The sequence below is a fragment of the Camelus ferus genome, chromosome 8 (genome assembly GCF_009834535.1).
Source record: "Camelus ferus isolate YT-003-E chromosome 8, BCGSAC_Cfer_1.0, whole genome shotgun sequence".
NCBI lineage: Eukaryota > Metazoa > Chordata > Mammalia > Artiodactyla > Camelidae > Camelus > Camelus ferus.
This window is the reverse complement of record NC_045703.1, coordinates 7,536,291-7,555,168: the sequence shown is the minus strand read 5'-3', so window position 1 is coordinate 7,555,168 and position 18,878 is coordinate 7,536,291. Positions and strand designations below refer to the sequence as shown.

Below are 18,878 nucleotides of genomic sequence, written 5' to 3'. Positions count from 1 at the left end.
ATTTATATCTCCGTTTCTTTGTATTAATTAAAGTATATTCATCAACTAACGTTTTCAAAAAATTTATCAAGATTGGTAAAGGTGAACAATCCAATCAGGTAATCAACCAATGAAATTGTCCAGAAAGCTTCCAATAACACAATGTGATAAATTTTTATGATGTTTTGGCATCATGTAGGCATAACTTCTTCAATTTCCAATGATTTAATAAAATGTATCTAATGCCTATTAAATAGCATACAATATGGATTCATTGTGACTGAAATACATTTCTATTTTTACAAGCATATAAAATTCTATTTTTTTCTCATTTTGAAAGAGTTTATCACAGCTTGGGGTGCAAAACCTTTCATTTTATCATCAATAACCAAATATGTGGAGGAAATAGCTAATAGCTAAAATACAATTCATGTTAAGTATAAAATAAAAATTTATTAATCTGGATGACCAATGGGATAGCCAGCTTGATTTAATAAGAGTTTTGAATTATTATTTATTTCAGTCTATTTTTAAGAAGCTCAATTTTAATTAAATTTGGTAAATGGATTTAATAACAAACACACCTAAATAAACACTTTGAACACAAACACACATAAACAAACACGTTTGAACATAGCTTGTTAAATTCCTTGGGCAGAGGGACAGATTCTTTATTGAGTAGAGGATATTAAGGGGGCTGTGGCCTCGTGGCAGCTTCCGGCAGATGCGCGCTCACGCGTCCAGCGGTCCTGAGCCCGATGCTAAGCTTCCCCAGGTCCCCGGCTCCGGGGGCAGAAGCAGTGGGCCCTCCCTGCCTGGCACCAGGTCTGCTGCAGGGCCCCGGCTGGGGCTCGGCCGGCCAGCTAAGGCCCCTGCGTTGGCAGGGGGTCCAGGCTCCGGCCTTCCGCAGAATGTGCTCAGCGAGAGGGAGCTCAGGTAGCTTCTGTTTCAGGCTCTTGTTTCCTCCCAGGAGACACGGCACAAGTGGCAAAGGGACATTTTGCAGCTGGCTGGCCCCGGAGACTCAGATCCCAGCAGATGCCCCAGATCCTGGCAGGGGGGCTCCCAGTGTGACCATGCCACAGGCCACTCTGAGCTGTGTGGCTGCGGGTGTGGACGAGGGTGAGGCCTTGTCACGGGTGGCCGCAGTGCCAGACAGACTGCCCATCCTGTCTGAGCCATGCAGCCTGGTTCCCGGGTCCCCAGGCCCAGGTCCCTCCAAGGCCCCAAGAACATCCCCACTGTGGCCTCCCTGCAGGCTGGCAGCAGCCCTCCCCCCTGTTGAGTGGGGAGCCTCTGAGCTGCCTGGGCCAGGCTGGGCCCTCAGCTCCCGGGGGTCCACACGGCCCCGACATTGGACACCAGATCCCTGTTGGAATGTGATGCAGAAGACAGGGCATCCTTTCTGCTGCTTGCCAGTCCCGACAGGTGGCTGGGGTCCCTGGAGGGCAAAGGCGGCAGTTCCCCTTCTCGGGTGCCCGCCAGGAGCAGCCCGCTGGGCAGAGCAGAGCCGGGCTTCCTGGCAGACCCCGAGCCCAGCTCCCAGAACCCCGCAGATGGCCCCCGGGAGCCGTGGGGCTCGGACGTGAGCTGCCGCAGCCTGGCCCTGCGGGATGAGGTGGACAGCATCTCCCTGGACTCCTTCGCCTACTGAAGGCCTGGCTGTTCCAGGTGGCTGGCACGCGGTCTTTGGCACAGTTCTTGCTGCACACTTGGGCATTTTATTTTGGGTTTTAGCTGCAGCATGCTCTAACTTGAGCAAGGCTGGCGTTGAGGGTAGGATGCTGGGGAGTGGTCTGCAAGGCGCAAAGGCTGAATGTTAAAGAGGAAAAGCGATTTTCCTGGAGGAAGAAGGAAAAAAGATATTAAGTTACAATCCAATAATTTAACCCTGAACCACTTGCTTACATTCTGCAAAATGTAGGAACTAAAGCCCTTAATATACATGATATACAGAATTTCCAAGCTCTGAAATCCCAAGGCAGTTTCATTGCCTGCAAGTGAGTAAGTAATTCTTTAGTACCTGCTGATGGTTGAAATAGGTTTTTATTTAAGGCATTTAAAATTCTCTCAAATTTACTTAGCAACCTTCTATCAAAGTAGTAAAGATGTTAAATTCACTATCAACACTTGCCTAAATAACAGGAATAGGGATGGAATGTGCAACACATAGATGAACGTGATGACTGGCTTTCCTCTTCGAATTCACCTTCATATTAGTTCCTTTCAACTTTCTAGTTTAGCTAAGGTTGGCTATTACTAAAAAAAAAAAAATATATGTTTTTTTTCTTACAAATAGTCATATTGACACAAAATTATATCTTCAAAGACAGAGATTTAAAAAAATAAGATCATAAAACTGGTTATGTTTTAATCATGTTGAAAACAACATTTCTGAAACTCAATGGAAAATCTTGTAGAACCAAGAGACCCCACTTTTCTTTACTGATTTAAAAGGAAAATAATAATGTAGAAGTTCATTACATTTCCTACGGTCATATTTCATGTAATCAAAATAATAAAATTAACCTTAAAATGCAAGTGTTTTTGCAACTGAAACAATAAAACAGTATTAGACAACAATACAAAGGAAACCCAGACTGAAAAAGATGATTCACTCTGAGGATCTGGGTATTTTTAGTGGCGTCCTGCTACAAAACTGCTTTCCAAATGTTTGTTCACATCACTCGTCACAAGAAGAGTGACAAGGAGCAAGTATGCAATCTTCCCCTGTGGCTTGGAATGTTTCCTAGGTCACTTCAAATGTACCCTGAGTCAAAAATAATCTTTTTATGTAGGTCCACACTGTAACAGAGGCCTGGATTTTGGTCTGATATCAAAAAAATAGTTCAGTTAATTTCTAACTAGATTTCAAAGCCAAACTAACTAAAAAGCAGTTTATCTGTAAATTTCATATTTTTTTTTTTTTTTTTGGATAAAGGAAAATACTTAGGTAGCAAACCCAGCAAATGAGATTAGTTAGAGGAAGCACTGGCTTGATGTCTCTTCTGAAATAGTCAAATACAGCCAAGATATAAAGTGTTGAAACATGTCAGTCTCAAAGTAAAAGCACAGACAAGAAAATGGAAGGGGAAGTTACTGAAAAAAAAAAAAAAAAAAAAAAAAAAAAAAGCAGCCGACATAAATGGACTCTTCAGAACCTTAGCTCAAGAGAGTGCCTAACGTCACCCCAGGGGATGTAGATGCTCTGGCATGTGCTCCCTTTCCCACATACAAACTCCTGAACTCTGTCACTTTCACAAAATCTTTGCAATCATTTGGAAGAAAGGTAGCACCCCACTCTGACGTGAGGTCACACACAAGGCTGTCTTTCATGCATAGATAATAAATGTATATTTCTCAACTGCCTCCATCCTATTAGGCTTTCTCAAATTACACAAAGTAATTTATGATTTATTACCATATATTCCCTTGATATTTTATTTTATGGCATTATTCTACTAGGACTCTGCTTAATCCACCATTCCTCTTTAAGTGTGAAACACTTTATCATATAAAAATAGAATTATGATTAGAAAAAGGATATTTGGGCCTTCGAGTCCATGTGTGTCAGTGCTGGCCTTCAGTCCACCACCATGTTTAAGTCTCCCTTCTCTGGCGTCACCACAAACTGGATGGGATGCAAAATAAGGGTGGTCAGGGGGACAGCACTGCTGCCCTCTAGGAGCTTATGGCTGCCATCAAGTTAAAATTGCATTTTGTGGGTTATTTACTATACTTCTGGAGGGTTACTACAACATAATATATCATGAAAAGGCCTTTCTTTTTTTCTCTCCAGTTGAAAATGGAAACAAGAGAGAAGCCACTGAAGTAATAAAATATATAGAATTGTGTCATGTATTGTTGGAAATGTTCCTTCTGCCTCAGGATATGAGGGCTCTTAAATTTGAACATCTATAGCAAACACATTTAAAAAAAGAATGAGCTGATACTTCACATCTGAAGGGAAAACAAAAGCAACTTTCCTCTTTGAGCAGAACAAAAAAGGTAGCAATTTCCTGAACCTTTCTAATAATTTCTCATTAAAAAAATTTGCTATCCTAGATTCATTACAGAAGAGCTTTTGTAAACTAATCTGTATTTCTAAAAACTGGTGAAGTACATATCCAGACAGGGGGATAGTAATTAAGGGTGTTGGTAACAGGGTGAGTACTGACTATTTACAGGACAATGGAATTGTCATTAATAAGCACTTTCTCTCTCTCCTTCTCTCTCTCTCTATATATATATAGATCAAGATATAGATAAAGTCCACAAGCATAAGTGTGTATCTCCATTTGTCACATTCTCTTCTGTAACAATGGGGGTGACATGCAGGATTACTCAGCCTCTCAAAGGAATATCACTTCACTTATAATCTGTACTCCATTATCTGTTGTCTTCCCAGTATTTCCTCTCTCTGCTGCATCAGTAGTAGCTTTCTCTTCTATTGGACCATTACTATCAGCTCAAAAGTATGATAGAGTACCTCCATCAAAAATTAGCTAAAAAAAAAAAAAAAAGACAAAGTTACTTCCTTAATATCCCATAACTGGGCTTGGGAGTGGGAGCTGGCCCGGCCCTGCAGGGTGGCTGGGATGGCCCATCAGATGAGGGGACGGGATCTCAGAGGCTGTCCACCTGTAAGTACTCAGGGACAGTAAGTGCCCAGGATGCACGGGCCTTGGTGACGGGCTGTGGGCCCCACTGGTGTCAGGATGACCTGGCTGGTCACTGAGCAGGTCAGGCTGACTCCCACCTTGGGCTGACACTGACATGGGACACGTAGGTGGGGCCATGCCCAGGGTGCCCCACGGGTTTGGCCTAAGGTCCAGGACAGTTGTGCTCGCCAGTGCTTTGACCTTTGCGGGTTTCTCAACAATTGGAGCCTTGAGCCAGAGCCCTCACTTCAGAAGTTAACAGCAACCTGGTTAACTTTGCTCACACCCAGAGACAGGCCCTGACCCTGTTCTGACATGGAGGTGGGGGTGGGGTGCCTGGGGTTCATTACTCCTCCTCATCGGGGAAGAACACAAGCACCAGGTGCCTCTAGAGGGGCCAGGAGACCTGGTCCCGTCTGGCGGGGGCGGCGTGCACTGAGGACATGGCCTGTGTGCGTGTGCACGTGCACGCACACACACATACACACACAGGTGAGGAGGGCACACAGCCTCCTCCCCGCTCTGTCACCCCAGGCAGGGGCTCCTGACAGGATGCTTTCAGAGCCTCCACCATGGTGGTCCCCGAAGCCCCTCCCCTCCCTCTTTCCTGAGCTTCTGTGTGATCTGTTAGGTGCTTTTCTCAGGGTCACCCTTTCTACTCACCTCCAGGCCCCCACTTTCTCTCCTCTCAGGCAGCTTAGAAGATCAAGTGCTTCCTCCTTCGGGGCTCCTAGGTATACACCTCCCCTTTTCTGGGACAATTTATGTCTCGGTGTTTACTTAGCTGCAGGGGGTCCCTCAGGCAGCTGACAGATTCCAGCCAAGGCCATGGGCAGATTGTTTGTGGAGGTCGACCTGGGCCATTTATGTCCGTCTCCCCCATGCTGTCCTGAGGCCAGTGTGGGTGTCCCGGGGCTGCTCCTGGGACAGGAAGTGGTTCCAGGGCACTGGGCTATTCCAGGGCAGCAGGAAGGAGCACCCTGGGGTCACAGCACTTCCGGGATCTTCGAGAAAGGGCTGGTCCAGCTGCTCAGACAGCACACTGTGACCCTTCACTGTGACCCCTGTGTGCAGAGGGCAGGTGGGTGGGGGAGCCCAGGGGATGCACCAGAGGCCAGCAATCAGAGTAAGCCCGACTGCCCCTCCACCAGGCGAACCCCACACTCCCTTCATCTTGGGAACGGACCTGTTCCCAGCACAGGGCCCTTTGTGACCACACACACCTGACACTTGTGCAGAAGCTCAGTTTAGATGCTGCTACCTCAGAAAGCCTTCCTGACCACCTTTCATAAAGGAGTCCCTCCCATCTTGTCTTCCTAAACCCATTCTCAGTACCTCTATCTAAGCACCCTGTTTGTTTTCTTCATGGCATTTACCACCTTTATCTAAATTTTCTTTCTGGCACATTGTCCAGCCCACCTGAGGGCAGGGACTATCTCTGTATTGTCCATCACATTATCATCCATGTCAGGAGTCTTGGTTGTCTCAAAATACACGGTCACCAATATCTGTTAGCTAAAATGAAACTATGAACACTTCCATGAGGTGGTTAATATTTCCATCATACAAAGAGGAAATTGAGGTTTGACTTAAAACACTTTATTTTCAATACCCAACTTTGCTTTCACTCCCTCACCTGTCTCACTTGTCAAGTGAAATGAATTATAATGACACTAGGAAAGTAAGACACTATTTGGAAGATGAACTGTGAAGGGATTTATGAAAAATAGAAATGAGAAAAGGGGTTCTGAATCAACCCTGGGGCCCCAAACAAAAAGAAACAATGATTTTATAATGGAGTCCTGATCTGTTTTTAGCAGGCTAGGATTAAGACATTAATGATCTTTTGGAGTCTACTCAGCTTTTAAAGGGTCCAGGGACATGAGTGACAACAAAACTACGGTGCTTGGCCTTCTGAACTCAATAAAAAGGCAAATGAAATTAAGAACGGATAGGCATAGGTAACAGTGAGCCTGGGGATAGGGAATTCTGATAAAGAGAAGATGGAATTATTAGAGAGTAGAAGAAATTAAGAGGTCACAGAGAAACTCCAGAGTTCCAGAAGTCATTGTCTCTTGATTCAACCAAATTCTTTTAGGGACACCGAAGTAACTTCATTTATCAAACAATTATTGTGTGACAGGCACTGGCATTTCCTTCTGCTTTCTTTCTCCTCTGCTTCTGCTTCCTTTCTCCTCTGCTTCTTTGTTCTGACTCTTCCACACTGGCCTGTTTCTCTCTTCCCACCTAATTGTTACCATTATTTAGCATCCAATGTGAGGTTTCTCCACTCCAGGATACTTTCTGTGACATTTCTCTACACTCAAATCACTCACCTCTTTCAATTATTATTGTTCTTATGTTCTGTACCACTTCCTGGTGCCTTACTCTTACAGTGCTGTTGCTACCGAGTCCAAACTTGTTTTGCTTGCTGCACAATTGGGAGAGGAGGTGCTGGGGCAAGAAATAGTTACTTTATTTAGAAAGCTGGCAGGCAAAGAAGGATAGCAGTCTAATGTCTTGGAGAAGCCATCTTCCCCAAGTCAGAATTCAGGCTCTTTTTTTATAGTAAAAAGGGGAGGGGGTATGGTTGGTTGGTTGCTGCAAACTTCTTGCTGTAAGAATTCTTCTTGCAGCTGTCCATGTGGGTCAGGCCATGGTGCCCTTGTAAAACCTCTAACAAAACAAAAGTTGTTTTCTACTCTGCAACTTGTTATTTTTGTAGGAGTGCAAAAGTGTTAATAGCCTTATAGGTCAGAACCTTGAGAATAGGCTCTCCTGTCTATTTCAGGCTAAAGGCAACAATGTTTTACAAAAGGTACAGAGCTAGCAAGACTAAGCCTAGAAAACAGGGAGCAGGGTTAAAACCAAAAGAACAGTTCTAATATGGGGTCAGTTTTGTTCTTTTCTATTACACTGTGATTCAGTTTTTCATAGGTATTTATTCTGTCTCCCTAAACAGATTGTTAGCTCTTTAGGAACAGGGACTATGATGTAACCTTGGTAATCCCCTGGGCATCTAGTGCAGAATTTACCAAAGAGTCTTAATAAATATTTTTGAAGAAAGAGAGGAAGAAACAAAATCCACAGCCAATTAAATCATTCTAATATTCAGACAATTTTATATTCAATGGGCATTTGAAATTGGTATGAAAGATGATGAAGGGTACTGAGAATAATCAAAGTGGGAATAAAAGTGTTAAAGCAAGAAAAGAATCAAGGTATTTATTATTCCAATTGAAATGAGAACTTAAAGGTTCAAAGAGAGCTTCCTGGTTTGAAGTAAAAACTGCTAGGCTCTTAATAAAAGAATGTTTCACCAGATACAGCATGTATTTTAAATGTAAAATCATATTTGGTTTGACAGAGCTAATTCATTTCCTTAATTGTTTTTACCTTCTCTATATGGTGTTTGGAAAAGAGAGAACTTCAATGAATTACATTTAAAAAAAATTATAGATAGATCAGTCTGAGCCGAGTTAAAGAAAACACATTTGGGCTCTGCAGCCCCGCCCCCGAGGAAGGCGGCGGCGGCGGTGGCGGCGGCGGGGCGGCGGCGGTGGCGGCGGCGGCGGCGGCGGCGGCGGCGGCGGCGGCGGCGGCGGCGGCTTCTTCTTCTACCCGGGGCCGCCAACGCCTCCGCTGCCGCCGCCACCGGCCTGGTGCCGGACGTCCCTGGGGGCCCACGCCGGTGAGCGCCCGCGGCCGCCGCCTCCAGGCCCGGGGCCGCCCTGGAGCCCTCGAGGGCCTGAAGCGCCGCCGCTGCCCGACGTGCTCGGGGACGCGGTCCTGCAGGTCCTGCACCGGAGGCGGTGTTCGGACCCCGCGGCGGGCAGCCTGCCCAGCGCCCCGCGCGCCCGCCGGGCCCAGCCTGGGCGAGGTGCGCTCCCGGCTGCGCGGGGCCCGGCGCCTGGCGCGCGGCGGCTGCACGACCCCCGGGGGGCCGAGGCGGACCGCACGGCCTGGGCGCCGCTGCCGCGCCGGCCGAGCCGCTGCGCGCGGAGCTGGCCGAGCCCCGGCAGCTGCTGATCCAGGCGGCCCCCGGGGGCGAGGCCCGCGGCGGAGGCTGGAGAGGGTCTGGAGCCGCAGGCTGCGGCTTGGCGAGAGGGCCCGGGAGCGCGGGGCCCAGCGGGGAGAGAGAGGCCGCGCGGACAGCCGAGCTGAGCAGCAGACTGACCCCCGGAGGGTCAAGTGCATGCAGAGGGTGGAGGAGACGAAATGGGCAAGAACAGCAGAGGCACACGGGGAAAAGCTAGGGTGTTTGGCACCTGATGGGACCTGAGGCTTTGCGCTGTCATTGCCCAGGTCTAAGCCTGTTTCCCCACATTTGTAAAATAAAAAACATAGATTGCCTTTCTGAGAAAAAAAGGAAAAGAGCACATTTGTCGCGAATACGACTCGAGTCCTGTGTATCCTCTGGAAGCAAGCATTATTTTAAAGTACAAGAGAACTGACAAAGCCATGCCTGGAGTATGTCTGTAAATGCACAGTGGGTCAGTGCCCTGACTTGGAACATCCTGTACACACAAATGATCCCTTAAAGGCACCATTTGTAAAGGATTTAAGCTTCTGTTTATTTGTAAGCTATGCCCTCTATCAGGAAAATGGTATTTACGTTTTTTTTGACCTGATTTAAAGTAAAATTAATTTTCAAACTACCTAAAAAATACATGAAAGTAAATAAAAATTATTACCCTAATATGACCCACTGTGGTATTAAGAAACACTAATCTTATTATAAATCTAGAATACTGAGACAACAATAAATATCTCAAACTTTAGGTGCTAAACAAATCAAAAATCCCTAGGGAATTTTCCAGATCAAGGTATTTCTTCCATATATCATGTTCTTGACATTTTAAAGATTGAATCCTTCAGATGGCTGTGATTTGCTTGTATTCTTAGGAATAAAGTAGAGAAAGAGTGTGGTACGTAAGGTTAAAAAAATGGAGGAAAAATTAAGAAAAAGAAAAAAGAGAAGTAGTGCTAAATTCCTGGCAAGTACAGAGGTGGACATGAAGGAGAAATATTTTGGAATATTATCCTGCTATCATTCACCCTAATTTTATCAACAGATTAAGCAGAAAATAAGTATCTATAAAAACATCAGATTTTCAGCTATATGTTGTAAGGCAAAATATCTTCAAAAGAAACATGATTTCAAGGTGACATGCATAACAATTTTTGAAAGCCATGATTTGTTGGCAGACATCAGAGTTTCTTTAAGCAATACACTACCATTTGTGCAATCATTAATGAAAAAATTAAATTTATTTTAGATTAGTTTATTGACAGTAATGTTGAAGGAACTTAAAATGCACTGAGGCTTTATTCCTGTTAACTCACGTCCCTGGAGAAGCTGGTGCTCCCTGGTGGACAGGGACAGACTCCACGGCCACCACAGTGCTTCTGTCAGCAGGACAGGGGACGGCAGGGTCAAGGCCAACAGAGCCCAACCTGGAGCAGAAGGAAAAGGAGATGGTAAATGAGTAAACAAGCTCTTAGGTGCTACATCACCTGAGGAAGAGTATAGAAACAATGATTTAAATACAAGCAAGCTATCTATGTTGAGGAAAAAGACATAGGAATCTCCATAACTTGAGAGTCTGGCCATTCATCATATTAGGGAAATTCAGCCCAGTTAAAAGTGCTCACAACCAGTACCACCATCAAATACTGAAAAGATATGAGAACATTCTTACTCATTTCTTGGTTTTTGGTTGTTTCTTGATTCCCTTTCATTTTTTCTTTCTCTTTCCTTTTTGTTTTTGTTTTTGTTTGTTTTGAGATCGTTTAAACTCATATGGCTGGAGGAATTTTTAAAACAAAAAACATCTAACTGATTCATTTTTAACATTTAAGCTAGAAAAGTGGAAAGACAATATTAACATTCAGTCTGAGATTTTAAATTTACTGAAAAAATGGAAGTGAAAAAAATGAAGGAAGGAAGGAAAGATGGAAGTTATTTTGGTTGCTTTTTCTCAGCAATAAATCTGCTTGTTGGTAGGTAAAAGTGAAACTTTCTCAAATGCTCAGTTGATTTAGTTAGAACTATTTTCTTAAATTGTTTTGGGTCTAAATTAAATTCATTGTTTTCTGTATTTATGGGCTTTATTTTATTGGTACTTCTGTCAATCTGGTGATTTTGGCAAAGGGAGTTGGTATCATTCATTATTTCTGGGAAAAGCTGGTCTGGTCAAATTGAAAATTGTTACCTAGTGGTATATATGTATATTGTGTGTGTATATTTCTTTACAAAAAGTATGCAAATAATATGTATATATATTCACAATTTAAATAAGTGTTATTGGCATCTTATTGACTTTTCCTCATTTTTTAATAAATGAAAATTTTAAATCTTCATTGTTAAAAACACAAACTCAAGAGTCAGATAGACCAAGATTCCTATTCTGTCTCCAACATTTCCCAGTCTAATAGCCTTAGAAAAATTACTTAATATCTCTAGGCCTCAATATTGTCATTTATGTAATGGAGATAATATGAGCCCAAACATCATGAGTCTGATTAAAGGAATAAATGAAGTAATGAACAGAAACTTCTTGATATAGTACATAACACATATCCATGGTTGTAAAATGCTAGGCATTTATATAACTAGTAGTCATTTTTATTGTTTCTGTCGAATTCTGTTGAATTTATTCTGTTTCTGCTTTTTTTAAGGGTTCAAGTTAGAAAAGTTTTACTTCAATGTTTGTCAGCTCACAAATGACTCTGAAAAAGCTGATATGCAAGGGGCTAGCACGCTGTTGTCTAAAGGCAGCGAGGAGGCAGCTGAGAATGTTCTCAGACCAGAGGATCTGCTGCAGAATTCCCCATGCTGGGGCGAGGGCAGCTGGAGGGGGGTCTGGGACAGAGGAATAAACATCTCTTTGCTCTGCCATCAGGGCTGGTGGCCCAGAACCCCGAGGCGGTTGACCAGAGGTTGATGGCTTGGACTTCCTAAGGCTGCCCTAATGTCTGGCTGTGCTGGGAAAACTGAGGCTTCAGGAGGCCTGTGTGCCAGCTAGAAGGGCCCTCGGCCAGCCAGCCCCTCCTACTCCAGCCCCAGAGAGAGGCCTGCTCCCTGCTGGCCGGGCCTGCTGGGCCCTGGGGTGGGGGCAGTCTCTCACCCACAGCAGCTCTTGCCAGGAGGACTTTTTGGTGTTACCTATCATGTAGTGTCAGGTGCGAAGGTCTGGCTGTGGCCTTGAAGCAGGCAGGGGCAGTAGGCAAGGGTCCTGAGGCAGTGGCTGTGGGTCTGGCACCTACAGCTGTGGGCTGCCCATACATTTATGTTTATTTCCAGAGTGTGGTGCACTCCAGGAAGGGTGGGGAGCACGGTGCTGGCAGCCTCAGCCCAGTAGTGTGGGCATGGGTAGGGAGACCAGGGGCCATGCATCTCCAGTAAGAATCAGTGAGGCCCAGACAGGAATCTGTCTTGAATGTGGCCAATGGCAGCCCTACCTGTAATAGAGCCCTGCTCCCAGAGGGGACCTTCAGGGACCAGCCCAGTGAGGTGACCTCCCAGGCATGGGCAAGCCAGGCTGAACCCGGCCACAGCAGATGTGGGGGACAGTGATGTTAAGGAACCACACAGGATGGCTGGGTGCAGGCAGGGCACAGGAAGCAAGGGCAGGGGGCCCGGCCATCAGAAGGCAAAGCAGTGCTCCTTGGGGTGCCCCCACAGTCCAGGTTGGAGAGACAGGCATACTGGATCGTGGGTGGGGGTCCGCACATCAGCACCAGCAGCTCCTCCTTCAGGGGTGGGAGGTGGTCCCGCATCATCTCCTCATTTACAGAGCCCTGGCTGTAGTCCCAGGCTTCAGGGGCTCTGTCCACCATGTACCAGAGCTGGAAGCGCCCAGAATGTGTGTCCCTCAGTGCCTCCAGCTCAAGCCACAGCAGGACACCCTTCTCGGTCTGTTTGGTGAAGAGCAGGTGGTGCATGGTCTGGTTGTCCGTGCCCATCGTGATGGTGTGGATCCCCTGCAGCATCAGGGTGATGCCTGTTCCTCCCATGACCATGTCCACAGACTTCACGGTCTTGATGATGGGGTTAGAGTTCTTGTCTGTGCATGTGGCAAACTTTCCTTTGCCCTGGTAGACCAGCAGCCCATTCAGGCCCCGGAATGCAATGGTGTCTCCATTTTTCATGTTTTCCAGGTACTGGGACATCTTCCCTCCAGTGGGAAACTTAGGGTGGGTGTCTTTGAAGCAAACCTTGATGACCAGGTCCACAAAGCCCTTGTCATCATCACTGGACATGGGTGTGTAGGGCTGAATGACCAGGCTGAGAGGTTGAAACAACAAAACTGACTGCAAGAAATACTACAACAAACAAAAAAATACTACTTTTGTCCCTCAAACTAGATTTTTTTGGTCATTTTAATGTATTAAAATAAACTTTAAATAAACTCTAAGAACACAAAATTAAATGACTGCTATTGATTCATAATGATAATTATTGGCTTTTTAGAGAATTGATAGATCTCTGTTAACACATAATATGCCATTATTTAGCCCTAAAAAAGATGCAGCTAATTCTTGCTAGGTCATGCATTTGTAGTTTAGTCTGGTGGTGGTAGATTTTTATTGACTTGGCAATTTCACAATTATCGAAGAGCTTGCCAGTCCGATAATGTCTGTTGAAATTGAGACAGGGAACAAAGTCAGTGGGCTCAATAAATACATCTTCAAAAGTGACAACCTTTAACCAAGTTGTAAGCTTTTCAGCAACAAGTTTCTAAAATACTGTTTTTACCTTGACTTTACTAAGCCTAGACACTTGATAGTACCTAGGAACATGTGTGAGTTTACACGTAATCAAGAAGAAGCTGAAAAGGAAAATTAACCTGAAATCTTAGAAAACAAGCATTTGGCTGAGTGCTAGCTGGTGTTCTCTAAAACAAGTGAATTATCTTTAGCTACTGATTGACTCATCTGACACTATTTCTTGAATGCGTTCTTCACTAGGGGCACGATTTAGACAACCTGGCAGAAGGTCCTAATCTGGGAAGAATTAAAAATCATTATTTTACAACATTCAGGTTATGTAGTTTTTTTTTTTTAATTCAAGTTGTCATTTTTTTCCACTGAATAAACTTGTATATGATGTGTCACTTCCAATTTTTTTTAATTCAGGTAAAATTCACATAACATAAAAATAACCACTTGAAAGTGTCATTTAGTACATTTACAATATTATGTAACCATCTCTCTAGTTCCAAATATTTTTACTAGTCCTTCCCGCCAATGGTAAAACCCTGTACCTAACAAGCAGTCACTCTTTATAGAGTACCACTCCCCCAAGCCCTGGCAACTGCAAGTCTGCTTTCTGTCTCTGTGGATTTACCTCTTCTGGATATTTTATGCAAATGGTCAAATCTAATACATGACCTTTTGTGTCTGGCTTCTCTCTGTTAGCATAATGTTTCCAAGGTTCACCCATGTTGTAGCACATCCCAGTATTTCATTTATTTTTTATGGGTATTTTACTGTAGGAATATACCACATTTTCTTTACCCACTCATCAGCTGATGGACATTTGACTATTTCCACTTTTTGGCTATTTTAAATGGTATTGCTTCACATTTGTGTATAACACCTGTTTTTAATTCTTGGGGGGTATATGACTAGGAGTGGAAGTTTTAGATCTGGCAATTCTTTTTTTTTATCTTCATTTTTTTTAAAATTTTTGTGGGGGGAGGTAATTAGGTTTAGTTATTTATTTTTTGGAGGAGTTACTGGGAATTGAACCCATGACCTTGTGCATGCTAGCATGCACTCTACCACTTGAGCTATACCCTCCCACCCTTAGACCTGGTAATTCTTAACACAGCATAAGGCTTGGAAGAGTTACTACAAGTAAGGATAGTCCTTGCTTATGTTGCCATGAGCTTAGGAGCAACTCTTTAAGAACAAAGATTCTATTGTGTGTCTATATACCTAGCCTTATCACCTCAATACGTGCCCAATCATTTTTGTTGGATGGATGGATCTATGGATGTATAGAAGGACAGATGGATAGTGGATAGGTAGATGGATAAATGGATGGATACAAGACTAAATACATACATAAGTGAATAAGTAAATGGATAGATAAATGGAATGCAGTTATATTACCAACAATGTGTAACATACTCCATAACAAATGATACACTAAAGCTTAGTAGCCACATTTCAGATGAATAAAATCAGATAAGTAGAGGAAAAGTTACTTGAGCTAATAAAGAAAATAAATTGAAGACTTAGCATATGACTTGAGGCCAGAACTCATCTGAATTGATTGTGACATTTAATTGCCTGCAATTAATGGACTATCATATGACAAACATATTTTTGATCACTTTAAGAATTAGATGATTTTATGATGACTATATTAGTTGATTATCATACAAAAGACTATCACAATTTACTAAGCAGCAGTCTGGTCAGTTGTATATAGATAGAGTCCTGGGATTTTCAATATAAAATTAATAAGCAAAACATAAAGAATATTGGAATTTTTAAAATAGAAAATGAGTGATTAACTACTTTAAGAAACAATTTAAAATGTAACAGAATAAAAACAAAAATATTTTCAATGAACTGTCAACTTTAATTTGTCTTTTGAAATAATAGATGTTCCTCTCCATAATCTATGTAACCATTTTGAGAAATTTCAACACTCAGATATCCTTCCCGACAATATTCCACATTAGTATTCACTGAGCCATCCCAATGTTTGTTAGGTTTTGCTATTTGTTAAATGGGATTTTAATGCATTTAATGGTTTTAAGTGTTACTCATGAAGAAGGCTGTAGTTTATTCTGTTTTTCCCTTCAATATGGTCATTTTCTTTTTTTGATACAGGCTGCATTCATTTAAATACATAACACCAGTAATAATAAAGTTCTAAAGTTTGGAGATGCATGAACAATCAAAGATTTGTCAAGTAAGTCAAATGTTCTAGCTGGCTAGTTCCCATCTTTATGAGAGGGAAATACAGATAAGGTGATGGATGAAGAGAAAAGACATAATTATACAACTAGTATTGAAAATATTGGAATCATATCTGAAACATTGGCCTGGCACTGACTTAAAGGTTTTTCTTAATATTTTTGTTTTACTATATTTTCCACCGGAATTAGATATGTTATGCTTTACAAAAAAGGAAAAAAACACCAAATTCTTTTTTTAAACAAGACTTTTGATCTTAAAACTCTTTCATATAATTTTTTTCAAGTCACCTTTGTTACATGGAAGACCTTAGTTTAATTGCACTTAAACAGGTGTTACTTTGGGTTAGTCGCTATCAGTAAAGATTTCATTGCTGTGGGGGTGCTTTGTTCTATTTCTTTTTTGACAAAACATAAGACGATGGCTTAGAACTTCCTTTAGCCTCTGTCCTGTGGAAGTTCCACAAAATACTACTCAATTTGTGAAGCCTGATCATTTTTACTCCATTCCTAAAAAGGTAACAGAATTACTCACTGGCTCAGTCAACATCTGAGTGGGCCATCTGGGAACAAGCTAGACATTTTCTCCATACGTTTTCAATCTCAGGACAAGGGAAATTGGCCACCATTGCAACCACTCATCAAAAATATATGAAATGCTAATATGACAATCCCTCTCCTCCTCATTCCTCCAGGTGTGCACTGTAGTCCTCCCACACTCCCACACATCCACTGTATTCTTTATTACACTGTCACAGACCTACCTGTCTGCCTTTCATGTTGCACTAGGCCTTCTTTGAATTCAGTCATCTTGTATCCATCTTTGTATCCTTTATCATTAGCCTAGAACTATCACATCATAATAATCATCGTGCACTGAGTGTCTCGTCTTCTGTACACTCTAACGGGAAAATGAGAGACTTCTCCTTTAAATGTCAATGAAACCAATGTAATGTTTTTGTCCATGTTTTTACAAAGGAAGGACCCCAAGCTCAGAGAAGTCAAGTGCCTTGTCTACAGGATACAGTTAGCAAATAGTACAGCACAGACTCAAACCCCAAACCAGTGATTTGTTTGTTACCCCACATTGCCTCCCAATGTATGCTAAGTAGCAGTGTAAGTGTTTTTAGAGACATCATTTTCTGAGCATTCAATCTTCTTTTTTAAGGGAACATATTTACTTTAGGTATAAAAGGTTTACTATTAACAAGTTATCACTATTATTTGCATGTTTATAAAACAGAAATAAAAATGGCATACATGTTTAGTGCCAAAAGCGGCACATCCAAGCAAACATCAGTACAAAAATAAATTCTCAAGCTACGTATTTTTTAAATAGATGTCATTGAAACAGTAAGGGGAAAACAATCTGTATTGGTCATGTGTTGAAATGCAAACATCATCACAGCAAAGCAGCCCTGGGGCACCACTAAGACCAGCGCCTGCTGGAGGAGACCCACCAAACCCCACATTCTGGCCAAAACCAAGCAGACACACCAAAATAAATGTACAAGTGATGCTCCTGAGCTACAGAAGGCTGAGCCTCTAAATGGTGGTGAATTTCTGCTACAGAGGATCCCAGATGGGGTCTGAGCTGGTGAACTAGTGGCACCGGGATGTGGTACCATACACGGAGGGAAAGCTAAGCCCACTTGTGAAACAGAGGCCCTGTGCACAAAGCACAGCACATACGGGTCTTCTGCACCAATCGCCAATCCTTGCAAGTCTCCTGGCCACTGACAAACAAGGACACTGGTAGAGGGAAAACAGAACATGCCTGGTTTGGGAACTCCTGTGCCCAGCAGGCACACCCCTCAGCGATGCTGGCAGAAACCCACAGTGTTCACAGGGTCTCAGACCTTCGTGGCCATGTGCTGTTCACACTTGGCCACACACCTTACTGGTCAATGGAGCTGTGGCCCTGCAGGGAAAGCAAAGCCAGCCCAGCAAACCGTCTGCCCATCCCACTTGGTGCTTCAGCTGCAGTGGCCCGCTGTCCTCATTCCCTGTGACCTGGGCCAGGACTGAGTCTGCTGGAAATGGCATGCCGGGTCAGGGAGGCTGCTGGGTGAGCAAAGAGCATGGTCCTTCCAACTCCCATGCAGCAGGATGCCCACTCAAGCAAAAAATCCTCTGGGACCCCAGCAAGGAAGGTGGATGCTGAAGGGACAGGGCGGACAGGGGCTTGAATGGGCTGCAAACCACTGCAGGCAGCTGAAGGTTCCACACGTGCCGATGCTGGCTCACCCACCCTAGATGGAGGCTCGCTGCATGGAGGACAGGGCACCAAGCTGTGCCTGCGGCCACAGCACAGCTCAGCTCACTGGTCCCAGTCCTTGGCCTTCTTGGCTTTGAGGGACAAGTGTGTTCCTTGTTGATAAAAGTGTGGAGCCACTTCCAGCAGCCAAGCAGATTCAATAGCAGTCACATGTCTCATGTAACACTTGGAGGTTTGTGTAACCTCACTGTAGGTAACCCAGCGAGGCGGCTTCTCTGCTTGGCTGAGCATTCTATCTTGAAGGTTAGATACTGTTTCTGCCATTTTACAGAAGAAGGAACTGGGACTTCCACACACAAGGAAGGCACTCAGTAAATGCTGGTGGTCTGGATGAATCCACTATTATAGAATAGATTTGGGAGGCAGTCAAATATAAGGAGGAGAAAACACATGTGGGTGTAAATCCAGGCTCAGACTCTTTCCAATAACATTTATATAAACCTTTTTAAGAGTCCTAAGCCCTCGTCAGAATAATTTCTTCAAAATGTGATTACCTGTATCATTAATTTCAAAAGGCAGAAGTATGCTATCAACACTATTTCTATAATCATCAAAACACACTTTTGTTCATAAAGATTTTTCTAGATTATTTGTTACATAAATTTGTGTAACATTTTTGATACCAAAACTATTACTCTTAAAACTCATGTGGAAACATCTTATCTTGAAGAAATCCCCTATTTCTTTACAAGCAGTAAAGACACATGGGGAAGCATCAGAATAAAATCATGATGGGCTCAGTTACGCTGTGGCAAGAAACAACTCCAAATTCTCAGTGGCTTAACAGAAAGCAAAAATTTCCTCATGTCAAATCCTCCACAGGTCTGGGTGACGGTTCAGAGCAGCTGACCTCCGTGTGCTGTCCGTATGTCAGGCTGCTTTGATCTCCTGGTAGCTGGGTGAGCCCCATGGAGCCTCACACTGGCAATTCAGTCTTTTCCAGAAGCTGGAGGACGGGGAAGAGGAGTAACACATCACTGCAGCTCACATTTCATTGGCCACACCGAGTCCGATGACCACATC

At 43.5% G+C, this 18,878-nt stretch overlaps 2 protein-coding genes across 2 annotated transcripts; both read right to left on the bottom strand.

The window, feature by feature from the left end:
- Window positions 1-667: 667 nt before the first annotated feature.
- LOC116665515 lies at window positions 668-10,010 on the bottom strand. The gene is made up of 2 exons (XM_032485415.1): window positions 9,987-10,010; window positions 668-1,820 (listed from the first exon to the last, which is right to left on the bottom strand). Exon 2 carries the CDS (start codon window positions 1,697-1,699, stop codon window positions 1,004-1,006), a length of 696 nt encoding a protein of 231 aa, XP_032341306.1. The 5' UTR covers window positions 1,700-1,820; window positions 9,987-10,010; the 3' UTR covers window positions 668-1,003.
- Window positions 10,011-11,906: 1,896 nt separating this feature from the next.
- On the bottom strand, window positions 11,907-18,086 carry LOC102509890 (NADH-cytochrome b5 reductase 3-like). The gene is given in 3 exon segments (XM_014567347.2): window positions 11,907-12,326; window positions 12,329-12,930; window positions 17,902-18,086. Coding segments are annotated over 3 exon segments (825 nt in total). The 3' UTR covers window positions 11,907-12,288.
- Between the last annotated feature and the right edge of the window lie 792 nt (window positions 18,087-18,878).